This window comes from Poecilia formosa, unplaced genomic scaffold, assembly GCF_000485575.1.
Source record: "Poecilia formosa unplaced genomic scaffold, Poecilia_formosa-5.1.2 Scaffold38, whole genome shotgun sequence".
NCBI lineage: Eukaryota > Metazoa > Chordata > Actinopteri > Cyprinodontiformes > Poeciliidae > Poecilia > Poecilia formosa.
This window is the reverse complement of record NW_006799977.1, coordinates 3,028,584-3,041,200: the sequence shown is the minus strand read 5'-3', so window position 1 is coordinate 3,041,200 and position 12,617 is coordinate 3,028,584. Positions and strand designations below refer to the sequence as shown.

Sequence of the window (12,617 nt, the reverse complement as noted above, 5' to 3'; positions counted from 1 at the left end):
AGAAAAACTATAATGCAAATGCATGATATTTTAGTTTATCATGCAGTTAACTGATTTATTGCTTATTGCGAGTTTCTTCTGTGTGGATTGTTTCTCCAACAAGGTGTGAGAAACAATCCTTTATGAAGTATGAAGGGCCAAACAAGCCATAACTGGAGTGCTCAGCGGAAAATTCACTTTAAAAAATCAATACAATGAACATTTAGATAAAACCAAGGCGGTATGCACATATTGCAGTAGCGAATTATCTTTCCACCGAAGCACAACCAGTTTATAGTTAACGTTTCTAACTTGCATTTAAAACAAAATCACTTATTTTAAGCCATCCTAAATATAAAAGCCTGGAAAATCTGAAACAGCTTGGTTTAAGATGACAAAACATTTTCTTAAACATTTAATGAAAAAGGTGCTTTTTTTTTTTTTTACACTTTTTCATTAATTGTGATTAATCACAGTTAATTAGAATTAATTGTGAAAGAGTGAAATACACTCATGCAACTTCTGTCATTGGTTATATTTTCAATTTTCAGGCAGAGCAGGCCAACTGGTTGAAATATGTTACTGTTGAAAGCAAGATCAGAAAAATAGATGTTTGGGGAAAAAAGTTAAATCTGTTTTTCTAGTCATACAATAACATTATGCTATAACATGATTAATTTTGTGTTAATTCAAGTGAATTGATCAAAAAGTATTTACATTTTATACATAATTTTGTTCGCTTAAATGCTATTATAAATTGTCCACTAAAACTAAATAAAATTTGAGTAAAATTAAATTTGCTGTCAAAATTAACGCTGCCTGGCATCAACCAGCCGCCGCGTGCAGGAACAGAAATCGGAGCAGTCGTCGTTCGTTTTCTACAGTTTAGTTTCAGTTTTGTTCCCTGTTTAAGAGTTTGAGTGAAACCACCTGCTTCGCTCATCATGAAATTTATTTATGTCGACAGCCTTGAGTTCAGCGACCAAAGAGCGTTGTGTCTGCTCAGGATCAGACAAAAAAAAAACAAAAAAAACACGCAGCACACATCTGGGTTTTCTATCTGATATTTCTGTGTTTTGAAAAAGCGGTCTGGAAGACATTAGGAGGTAATTCGTCAGCTCGGCCTCTGACACCTCTCAGCTCACCGACTGTGCCCTCTTCCGCCCGTGACCCCGGTTGACCTCTGCAGCTCACTCGTTCCTGTCTTTTTGTCGCAGCACGTGGGCTGCGATCGTGTGCTCGGGTCGGACGTGCGTGAAGATCGCTGTCGGATCTGCGGCGGCGATGGGAGCAGCTGCACCTCGGTGGAGGGAGTCTTCAACGACTCGCTGCCTGAAGGAGGTAGAAATCAAAACGCTTCACCTGTTATCCTTCTGCTTTCATCATCCAAGTATAGTCAATCCAGGCTAGAATCAAATAAAAGAAAGTATTTCAGTTTAATTTCAACTTTGGAGCAAGTGTTCATCTTCCCAGAGGTTAGACGGGAAGCTTTCACCATTTGAAGGTATGCAACACAGTCTGTAGTTGAGGAAATATGCATATCTGGCTTTTGCTATCTTGGATCGAGAGAGCATCTTGGAGAGATGGATTCTGGGCAAATCAGAGGATGAAAACATACTTTCATAATCATGTATTTACACAAGCACTGGCTTAACTTTGCTGAAGTTTCAAATGAAGCCAATGAACACTGCAAGGATTTCAAAATAATCATAATTTCTGCAATTATTTTACCTCGACTGGCCAGACTTTGCTTTAAAATCAGGTATGTGCAAGTCAGATACATTTAAAAGTTAGTAAATTTCAGTAATTCAATCCACTAAGCGAAATAACTTACTGATTACACACAAGCTGATGTTTTCAAGCCTTTATTTCTGTTAATTATGATGATTTTCTGCTTATATCTAATAAAAACACGACATTTATGATTAGAATGGTACATTAAATCAATAGAAAAACATTTTTAAAACAAAAATGAAAAGTATCTGTAATACCTTCTTACAGTTTATATTTTCAAAAGTTCTGAGGAAGATTATCATGTCAGTGATGCAGACATAACATCCATATTTGCACATTGAAATTCGAAGTCCTATTCACAGTCGAACATGAGTTTGAACTTCTTTATGTTGAAACACTTCTTTGATCGCCTTTATCATGTTTAGTGAAACTGCTTTACAAAACAAGCTGGATCCTGTTTGGCGACATTTGTTTACTAAAACCATCAACTCACCTCTTTGTGTTTATATGTTCATTGTTTATTTTTACAAATCTCAGTCCTGCAACTCAGATTTGATCTGTTCACATTTGTTATTGTTTTTGTACACTTTTTAGGACTTGTTTTTTTCTGAAACCTGCATTTTTCTTTATTTTAATTGCACATATCTTGAAAAAAGAATTATCTGACTTATTTGAATTGTTTTCTGAAGAATGCACTTCAAGAAATACCAAATGACTTTATTGCCATTATCTTTATCAATTATTTCAACTGTTTATAATCAGAAATGTCTGTACAGTCCTGTAACATTTCAGTGAAAAGATTCCAAAGTTTGGCATCCCATAAATGCGAGCCATGAATCAGAATATTCAAAGTGGATTGTTAACACTAACCCATGCAAACAACACTGAAACACGTTTTAATCTGATTAAAAAGTGTTTCAGAAGTGGTTATGCCTGCATAAACTCAAAACAGATTTTCACCAAAAGCAACTGTTTGTCCAAACAACTTCCCGAGTTTATAAAGGGCCATTATGTAATTAAAAACTGGAATCAACGTCACCATCACACACACGTAATATTGTTTTATTTCAACAATATTATAGATCTGAAGTTTGTGAAAATTTGTTTATATATTCTTTGAATTTTAATTTGTTTAGTCAATAAGTTGTTTCTCCAGACTTTTGTTGGTGTTTTAAGTTTTGTTATGCCGCTCTTGGCAGTTGGTGGTTACCATAGTAACCAGTAACTGACAGCTCCTCCCCCTTTTTCTGTTGCCGTCGGTAACTGTGGGGCAGAAGCTGCCAGACTGATGTTAACCAGCAACCTGATTTGTTTTTGTTTTTTTTGTTTTGTTTTGTTAGAATAAATACAGTGAACCTGAATGTGTCTGTCAGGACGTCGACCTACTGGACCTGAGTCGAACTCAGAAGGGTCACACACAGATGCTACTTTCAAAAACACGCGGCATGTAAATCCGACCTCTGCGGCTTGAGGTTCGGCTGCTATCAAATGTATTTTAGGTGACAGTCTGCCCACAACACCAACTCCAGAGTCGCTCATGTTTGTGTTGACACCCACCGCCCCCTCCCATGATTCTCTGGGGCGGGCCACACCCTGAACATGCACTCCTGCTGTAAAAGCCACAAGAACCGGGTCAACCTGTCAGCCTCCGTCTGACGTCCCTGCAGCTTTCAGAACATCTGCAGCCAGAGCTGGTGTTTAAAGAAAGTCACTTTCTATTAGAAGTAGGGCTGACAAAACGTATCACAGTATAACCCTTTCATATCAATATCAATAATTATTGATTAGTTTTGTTTTAAATATTTGAAATACTACCAAACTGATGGCATGACCTTTCCTGTTTTATCAAGTTTTCAATCCACACCGTTGTTTTTTTTATTTTTAAGCTCCTATGAGTGGCGAAACCTTAAGCTTCTGCTGCACAAGTTACTGAACATGTTGTTGCTAGGTAACCACAAGTTGCTCAACATGTTGTTGCTAGGTAACCAAAGAGTGGGTGAGTTAGTTAATGTCACTAACCTTGCTTAACTAGCCATGACAGGTTACCTAAGCCTCTCCAGGCTGCCTATATCTCCCAGAATGCCTTGTGGTTCTGGATTTGAGTTTAGTGAGTTCTGTCACATGTTTTCTATTGATATTGATCAGGTGTCTATGGCGATATACATTGTTATTGATTTATTGTCTATCCATGTCTGGAAGCCTCCAGAAACTGAAGCAAGGATGGAAAGAGGAGCGGATGAAATTCCTCCACAACTAAAAAAATAAAAAACTACAAAATCCTGCAACATCCAGCTATGCTTTTTAATAAAATCGATTTATAATGCTGTATCTTTCAGATGCGGCACAGTAAAGTGAGTTTAAATTAAATGAAGCTTTACTTTTCAAAGTGAAGTAGACTCGGTCACAATGACAGCACAGGGCTTTTTCATCTCAAACTCAAACTCCAGGCGCAGGACTGGAGGCTTATTCTGGTACTGGTCAGGATTTATGACTGGGAGAATCACTCAGTCATGTCTACAGCAAGCTTTTGATTTCTCCCAACTCCAAAAAAGCCTCCAGCCAACACTTCTCCTCTGCTGTCTGCTTCAGTGATTTAAAGTCTCCCTCTGGAGTTTTTGACCTGCAGCAGAGTTTTGGGGCAACTTTTATATGTGTGGCTTCCCGTTTTGTTTGTCTCACACATCTGCATTATGACATGCAAGCACACAGTTCACATGCATTACAGTAAACCACTTCTATTTTGTTGGTTTTGTTGTTTGCCAATAGACTCTGCAATGTGCAGATTATAAAGCTGTAAGGCAGTAAATATAAGTGTAAGCTCAAAAAAAACAAAAGTATGCGAGGCATATAGGCAAAACTTAGTATAAAACTATGCATTACATTGCAAGAATATCCCAGAAACCTCTTTACTCTATTATTAACATACCAAGTGATAACATTATCCCTATAGGGAGAGTTTTATGACCACAGAATGAAGCCAAACCACTGCGTCTGCACTGTAAAGCTAAGAAAAATGACATGAATGTGTACTGGAGTTCAGCCTGTTCGAAAAAAGTGAAAGATCAGATTTCCCAATGCTCCTGTGTTTTTTTTATTTTAATTTTATTTGTGCTCCAATCTCAGCATAGATGCACTTACACTGCAAAAACACTAAATTTTACCAAATATTTTTGGTCTGATTTGTAGTGCAACTATCTTGGTACACTTGAAATAAGACAAAACTAACTAATAAGAAACTTTTAGAGCGATTTGGTTGTTTGTTTTAGGTAAATAATTTCTTACTATTGATTAGTACCAGTTCCATTGACAGATTATTTAAATTGTAACAAAGACAAATCTGCCTGTGCGATTAGCACTTTTTCATCAATATTAAGGAATTATTCACTTATATTAAGTTCTTATATTTTGCTGAAAAGCCACTTGTAAGTTATTTTTATCTTATTTCAATTGTACTGAGATATTTACATTAAAACTAGACATAAATACTTGGTAAAATTTTGCATTTCTGCATGGTGATGCAGTGAAGTTTGTGTTTTTAGTTTGAGAAAACATAAAAAAAAGTTCAATCTGTTTTGATTCTTTTAGCATTTCTTTTTCCCCTGTTCTTTGTCCTTAACATTTATTTTAAAAGGTACAACTTCCACTTGCAGATTATTTAAATTATAGTGATGCTTTTTCTCCATGTTATAGATGAAATAATCTGCCAGTGGAACTAATACTTTTTCAATTTTTGACTTAAAATAAGTTATTTTATCTTTCTGAAAGTTACTTGTAAGTTAGTTTTGTTTTACTTCAGATGTTTTGAGATATTTGCATTAGAAACTAGACAAAATATTTGGTAAGACTTGATGTTTTTGCAGTGTATGTCAATTCCCAATTTGTCCATATCTGTCACATAGGTGGTGAGGTGTTGCTAAATTTTCTGAAACCAAAATCTTTTGCCTCTCAAAGCTTCACAACCAAAAAAAGAATCGCTGGAAGGAATTAGATTCCAGTCGAGCTTTTTCATTCTGTCATCCTCCAGTGAGTTGGAGTTATTTATGGTGCTTCAGCACCTGGTCTTCTGGCTGGACGGCAGAGCGAAGCTCAGAAACTCAGAGTGAGGCGAGATGGAGGTGAGATGAGCAAAAAAAAGAAACATGGACGAAAGACAGACAGATGGAGTGAATGGAGGGGAAATGGGAGAAGCCAGGTCCTGGCAGAGACGTTGTTTCTGAGCAGAGACTGGAGGATGTCTGCCCAGGAATGCAGCTGGAAACTGAAGCCCCTGCTTAGCACGTTGATGTCCCACAGAGTTAAACACCACACTGGTCCACAGTGAATAAAACTCCTTCATTTCACTTTCTCTTTTTTTCTGTTTTTTTTTGGCGTTTTCTGCTCCCAGATTATGAAGAAGTGGTGAGAATTCCTAAAGGATCAGTGTTCATCCACATTCAAGAGCTCAACATTTCCCTCAACTACCTTGGTAAGTCGAAGATGGTTTATACAAACACTTGTCAAAAAGTCTCATTCAGATTAAAAACTAATGCTAGTTCTAACTGGAGAGGTAAATATACTGGTTTTAAAGTCACTGCTCATGTGTTTACAGTTTGCTTCAAATTGTAGCATGTATTTTTGATCTCTTCTCTGTGTTCCAGTCCTGAAGAGCAAAAACGACCAGTATTTTATCAATGGGAAGCTTAACATTGACACGCCTCGAAGGTTCAGCGTTGCCGGGACGATTTTCCACTACCGGCGGCCCACCGACGGTCCAGAAACGCTAGAAGCTCTGGGCCCAACAAACATGACCCTCATTGTCATGGTAGGACTGGGACAGAAGAAATATAGTGTTCAAAAGATGCACAGTTAGAATTTGATAAAGTGAAATTAGTGAATCTAATCCTGTTTTGCATTTGTGGGTTTAGGTGCTGGTGAGGGAGGACAACCAGGGGATCCACTATCGCTTCAACCCGCCTGTCAGCAGGGATCCCATGAGCGGCTTCGCCTGGCAGTACACGTCCTGGTCCCGCTGTTCGGCTTTGTGTGCTGGAGGTAGGAGAGCAAGAAAAAACACAAATACATGTTTAAATTTGTTTTATCGGCTGCACACAGTCACTGGCTGATCAACTCGTAACCTGAATGTAAATAAAGAAATGAAATTTAACAGTGAAAACATCAACTTTTTACTTTTTTGTTGACGTTTATACACATGTGGGTTGCTTTGAGGTTATGAACTGTTCACACAGTCGTGACATTGTGGTTGCATTTGATTAATAGGAAAATAATCTGATTTTAGCAATTGGATTGGACAGAATCAGAATCAGCAGGTCAGGCTTTTCAATGAACTCCTAGTTGCCTTCACTGGACAAATTAGCAATAGATTTGATTTTGCTATAGGAGTAAATGGGGAGCAATTATCACAGAAAATTCAAGTACACTGGGAAAACACAAACTCTTACCATTTATTTTGGGCTAGTTTCTAGTGTAAATATCTTAATATGCTTGAAATAAAATTAACTTTCAAGTAACTCTTCAGCAAGATAGAGGAGCTTGTTTTAAGTCAATACTTCTTGAATATTGATGCCAGTCTTACTGGCAGAAATGTCTTGTTAGTGAATTAATCTGCAAGTGGAACCAGTACTTTTATTGATACTATAGAGTTATTAACTATAAACAAACATTTATATCTTGCTGAAAAGTTACTTGGAAGTTAGATTTGTCTTATTTCCAGTGTACTAAGATATTTGCACTAGAAACTAAACAGATACTTGCTAAGAGTTTGTGTTTTTGCAGTGCAATGCAGTGAAATTTGGGTGATAAAATGTGTTTCTTTTGGCATTGTGTTGTATTTTTTCTGTCTCACCTGTGGTCAGGTGTACAGATCCAGCAGGTTGTGTGTAAGAGGCAGTCGGATCTTTCTGTCGTCTACAATCACTTCTGTGACAAGAAGAGCAAACCCAAAGAGAAGAGAAGATCCTGCAACACTGAGCCGTGCTCCCCAAAGTGAGTCCTGATCACTTTGTCTTTGCATGAGAGGGAGTTAAAAACTTGTCTTGCATTTCCCTCTTAATGCGACAGCAGCGTGTGAGGATATTAAAAACAAACAGCAGGTTTCTTTCCGCTTCCAGCTGGTGGACAGGAGAGTGGTCGGAGTGCAGCCGCAGCTGTAACGGCGGCCTGCGCACTCGGGAGGTGTTATGTAAAAGGAGAATCTCTGCGGTGGAGGAGAAGGTCCTGGACGACTCGGCCTGCAGCTCCGCCCGCCCCTCGTTCACAGAGCCCTGCAGCAACCACAGCTGCCCTCCAGAGTGGCTGGCCTTGGACTGGTCCGAGGTACAAACACGTTTTTGCAGTCTTGCATGTTTACTTTGACTTTTGCAGTTGTTTTAGACAACCAGTTGCCGTTTTGAACCATCCCAAAAACACACAGTTGTCTGCAATAATGAAACAAGAGTTCATTATTGGCCAGGACAATAACCTCAAAATTTACACTTGCACATTAATATGTCAGGTTTTACAAAAACTCTGTTGCATTGTTTCGTTGCAGCTGCTGCCCCCTGCTGGACTGATGAAGTTTCATATTTTTTTGCATGCTTATGAACGCAGTGACCTCCCTGCTCCTCCATCTCTCCGCCGTTGTGCCTGTCGGTTTAAACATAGTTTTCCTTCCTCCTGTATGCAGTGCACACCCAGTTGTGGTCCCGGCTACCGACACCGAGTGGTGTTGTGTAAGAGCGGGGAGAGCGGCAACACATTGCCAGACTCAAAGTGTCCCAAAAATGGCCGCCCGACCTCCAGGGTGCGCTGTAACCTGCAGCGCTGCCCTCCTCCTGTCTGGGTGACAGGCCCGTGGGGCGAGGTGAGACGCGTCCTTCACCATTTTTACCTGATCAAAATGTTCAGTTCATTGTTAAAGAAAGTACACCCTCTTTTACCAGGTTCTAAATTTATGTAAATTCAACCTGAAGTTTACAAAAACAAACAGATTCCTGGGTAAGCCGGTAAGTGTGTAGAAAATTAACTTTAAATTGCTTTCGCTGACTGAGGATGGCAAGCTGAAGCTGGTGTCTTAAGGTTCCACTGCAACATTTTGATCATTTTAAGGTCTGAACTTGGACTAGGCCAGCGGTCTGCAACTTGTACAAACTGAAGAGCCACTTTTACTCTCAGGCCAGCCAAATAAAACTCATTTACAGACACAAATGTCACATGACTTTTTGAGAAAAAGACAACTTATAAGTTTAGATCAGTATCTACTATTTGCCATTTGCCGTTTTTTTTTTTTAGTATTTTTAGGATTTAAAATTAAGTTAAACATAAAATTGAGCAAAAAGAGGATGGGTCTTTTTTTCTGTGGGACAGAAAATGATATAATAAACTTAAAAACTGTTACAAACATGAGGATAGCAACATCTAAATTCTTTTGTTTTTCAGCCAAAATGTTGTAATATATCAGGATTGTTTTATTGACAAATTATCCCACATTTGACTTTGAAATACCTATCCATATAAAATAGTTCATTGTCTGAGAATTAACTTTTTGAGTCTCTTTTTGTTCAGTAACAACTTCCAAACTGAAGAGTGGTTACAGTGATATATCAAAGCTTTATTGTGGTGTGTGCAGTGTTTGGAAAACAAAATTCATTTTTGAGTTTCAAACCAGGCAGTCACTGGATCAGGGCTGCTTAAACTGAAATTGAATAAAATTTTGTCACTTCTGTCAGTTTCTTGTTTGGTCTCCATTCCTGATAAATAAAACCCTTGAACTTAAAGAGGGTGTTCTTTCTTTTTACTGCATTTTTTTTACTTCATGAATTATGAAATTCTCACAACTACTTAATAAACTGAATCTCTGTTTTATCTCATGGAGTAATTTAATCTACGTAGCTTAAATAGCCATGTTTAATGCTTCATTATTGACATTTTAGTAAATCATTGTGGGGCATTGAAAGAAGAAAATTAACTTTCTAGGAGCTATCAGAAATAGCCGGAAGTTGCTTGCAGCTTTTAAAGAGCATAATTAAAAAATAGGAAGTGTTTATATGTAAGCTTCCTAAGTCTTTGTTACCTGTTGGATTAAGCCTAACTGTTAGCCACTAGTCTTCCTGTTAGCACTGTTAGTTTTATCTTTTAAATTAAACTTCTGGGAAACCAAGTTGAGATGTGGTGGGATTATCTTTCTGTGAAACGTGTTTTTGTGGTTCAGTGCTCTGCCAGATGTGGTCTGGGTCAGGAGATGCGCTCGGTTCAGTGCCTGGCCCACACTGGCCAGCCATCCAACGAGTGTCTGGAGCATCAGCGGCCCGCCGCCATGCAGCAGTGCAAGAGCAAATGTGACGCCAGTCTGCCCGTCAACTCAGAGAACCCAGAAGGTCAGAGGCCAAATTTCAGTGCTGGTAATATTCTGTCTTTCTGTCGAACCGAGAGGAGTTTTTATTTATTCAGATTACGTTCAGGGAACAGTGGTGGGCACACTTCCGCTAATGTGCTAATAGCAAAGGTGATTTTTCGCTCAGCATTTTTAGCTAACTTTGAAATTATTTAATGCACTTATAGCTTTCCCTCGATAAATTTAGGGAAAGCTATAAGTGTCAGTTGATTATCAGTTGATTAAAATTAAACATCCATGGTGAAGTTTTGGTTATCAGCAGTTAAGAGTTTTTCAAGTAGGTAGACTTTTATATCCATGCTCTTATTTTGAAAGGGGCGAATACCGAGTAGATCAGTTTCCTCGCGTTCTCTTTTTTTTTAATTTTAAACAAGAAACGTAAGGGAACAAAATTGAAAACTGTTGGTAGAGAGAAAGATATAATAATAGATACAGTATGTAAGAGCGTTGTAGAAGACGTAAAATATATTTGTGCTCGAGGGTTGCAGTTTTTCAAGGGCAGGTGCAATTTAAATTGAAGTTAGCACTTTAGCATTAGCTTCTGCTAAATTTCCGGTTGGTGAAGCACGTTAGCTACAATTGTTTTTGGTTCTTTTTACTTCGCGGTGCCCACCACAGTAATTGAACTACCATAAATCCTGACCCAGTGAACACTAGATAAGATAAATGCAGCATTTATTCTGTTTTTCCTCCTTCCGGATTTAATTTTGATTATGTTAAGTCCTTTAACAGATTGATACTTTTGTGAACCCTTTGAAGCTTTTGGTTTTATCAAAGATTTAAATGCTACATCCTCAAAATCCACAGGCTGTTATTTTTCAACAACCATTTTCTACAGGAGGAAATAATCTTATCTTAAATTATATTACAAATCTCAATCTATCAAAAACAGTTTGTCATTAAGATTTTAAAAGGATTAGCATACAACAAATGTTTTTGCTGTGTGACTTTTAGTAGTTTGAAAAAGATTATATATGCCGAGGTGAGTAGATAAATTGCTAATATCAGATTGTCCAACACATTAGTGAAGCTGTGGTTCTTCTTTGTCTCTGCAGAGTGTAAAGATGTGAGCACTGTGGCGTACTGCCCCCTGGTGCTCAGGTTCAAGTTCTGCAACCGGCCATATTTCAGACAGATGTGCTGTAAGACCTGCCAGGGACACTGACGCTGCTGCGGTTGCGGGGTCAAACAGTAAGACTGAACCTTTTCCACTGAGCCTCGCTGCAGCAGCCTTCACCGTTTCTCCGTCGGTTCAAGTTTGGGGTCCACTGTCGATGCTGACAAACAGATCCTGAAGTTAGTCAGAGGGGTTCTTTCTTTTCCTCTCCTCACTGATAATCCAGATTTGAAATCTCTGGACCAAACATCATTCCACTGGAGGAGAGGGTCCAGCGCTGAAACCTGAGAGGAAGGAGGGAGGAAGGCAGCAGCTGACCCTCTCTTTGCCTCTCTAAACTTTGACTTTGTCTTAATATTTTGGTGCTATACGTTTTATTTTGGCTACGGGACTGGTTTCAGTAATCTTAAACTCCACTTCTTATTACTTGAGTGGCCTAAATGTTTAGCCTGTTATACGTTTTTAAAACATCCACCTTGAAAGGAAATGATTTTCACGGTATCTGTGCCCACAGCACTGCAACAACACAAAATCTTACCAATTCATTTTGGTCTAGTTTCTGATGCAAATATGTTAGTTCACTTGAAAGAAGACAAAACTGACCTACAAGTAACTTAGATACAAGCTTCTTTCAAGTCAATATTTTATTAATATTGATGGAAAAAAGTACTTGTTCCATTGCCACTGATGGCAAGATATTTTTCCATGTATAAGTGAAATGATCTATGGAGTAAGTACAATTTCATAAATATTTAGGAATTATTGATTTAAAGCTTCTATACTTCTAAGTTAATTTTCTTATTTTAGGTGCACTAAGATATTTGCACTAGAAACTAGACCAAAGTACTTGGATTTTGTGTTTTTGCAGTGAAAAAGATTAGCTCCTTTAATTTTAAATCATATTTTAATGTTAGCTTTTACTTGACTTACTGTTTTTATGTCCTTGTTTTGTTGCATATCAGTATAACCATCGAGTCCTCGCAGATATTCGGTTGTAAGAGCAGATTTGGATTTGCACAAAGCGTCTGCAGTCGGAGGACTTGTGTGTTTTGAGTTTCTTGTCCCATCATTTGACTTGATGTCTTTATGGAAGTTGTGGAAAACGCCGCGGTCTTGCCATTTGGGTAGTTTCTCCGACAGTTTATCACCTCTGCACCGTTAAATCACAACAGGCAGCAGAGCTTCACTGAAAATTGTTTTCATACAACAGGCTCTCGGATTGTCAGACTTCGGCACGAAGTCTGACATTATCAGATTTCACTCCGCGCAGCCTGGTTGTAAAGTTTTTGTTTTGTTTTATTTTTCCCACATGTGTAAAGGTGCAAATACTGAGTGGAAACACAGAGCACAGTGAGCCACAGCTCTGCCAACAGGAAGAGGCCAACAGAGGAGAGAGGCAGCCTCACATTTCTGTCACGT

General features: G+C 38.4%; 1 protein-coding gene across 1 annotated transcript in view; it reads left to right on the top strand.

The window, feature by feature from the left end:
• The window catches only part of LOC103137289 (A disintegrin and metalloproteinase with thrombospondin motifs 6-like), an 11,993-nt gene extending 87 nt beyond the window's left edge, over nucleotides 1-11,906 (top strand). Inside the window, exons 2-10 of the mRNA XM_007550962.2 lie at nucleotides 1,120-1,320; nucleotides 6,098-6,178; nucleotides 6,351-6,514; nucleotides 6,618-6,744; nucleotides 7,566-7,695; nucleotides 7,821-8,025; nucleotides 8,375-8,551; nucleotides 9,899-10,064; nucleotides 11,137-11,906. Of these exons, the coding sequence (XP_007551024.1) occupies nucleotides 1,120-1,320; nucleotides 6,098-6,178; nucleotides 6,351-6,514; nucleotides 6,618-6,744; nucleotides 7,566-7,695; nucleotides 7,821-8,025; nucleotides 8,375-8,551; nucleotides 9,899-10,064; nucleotides 11,137-11,246 (1,361 nt within the window). The 3' untranslated portion in view covers nucleotides 11,247-11,906. The remainder of the gene's footprint in view (nucleotides 1-1,119; nucleotides 1,321-6,097; nucleotides 6,179-6,350; nucleotides 6,515-6,617; nucleotides 6,745-7,565; nucleotides 7,696-7,820; nucleotides 8,026-8,374; nucleotides 8,552-9,898; nucleotides 10,065-11,136) is intronic.
• Nucleotides 11,907-12,617: the final 711 nt, after the last annotated feature.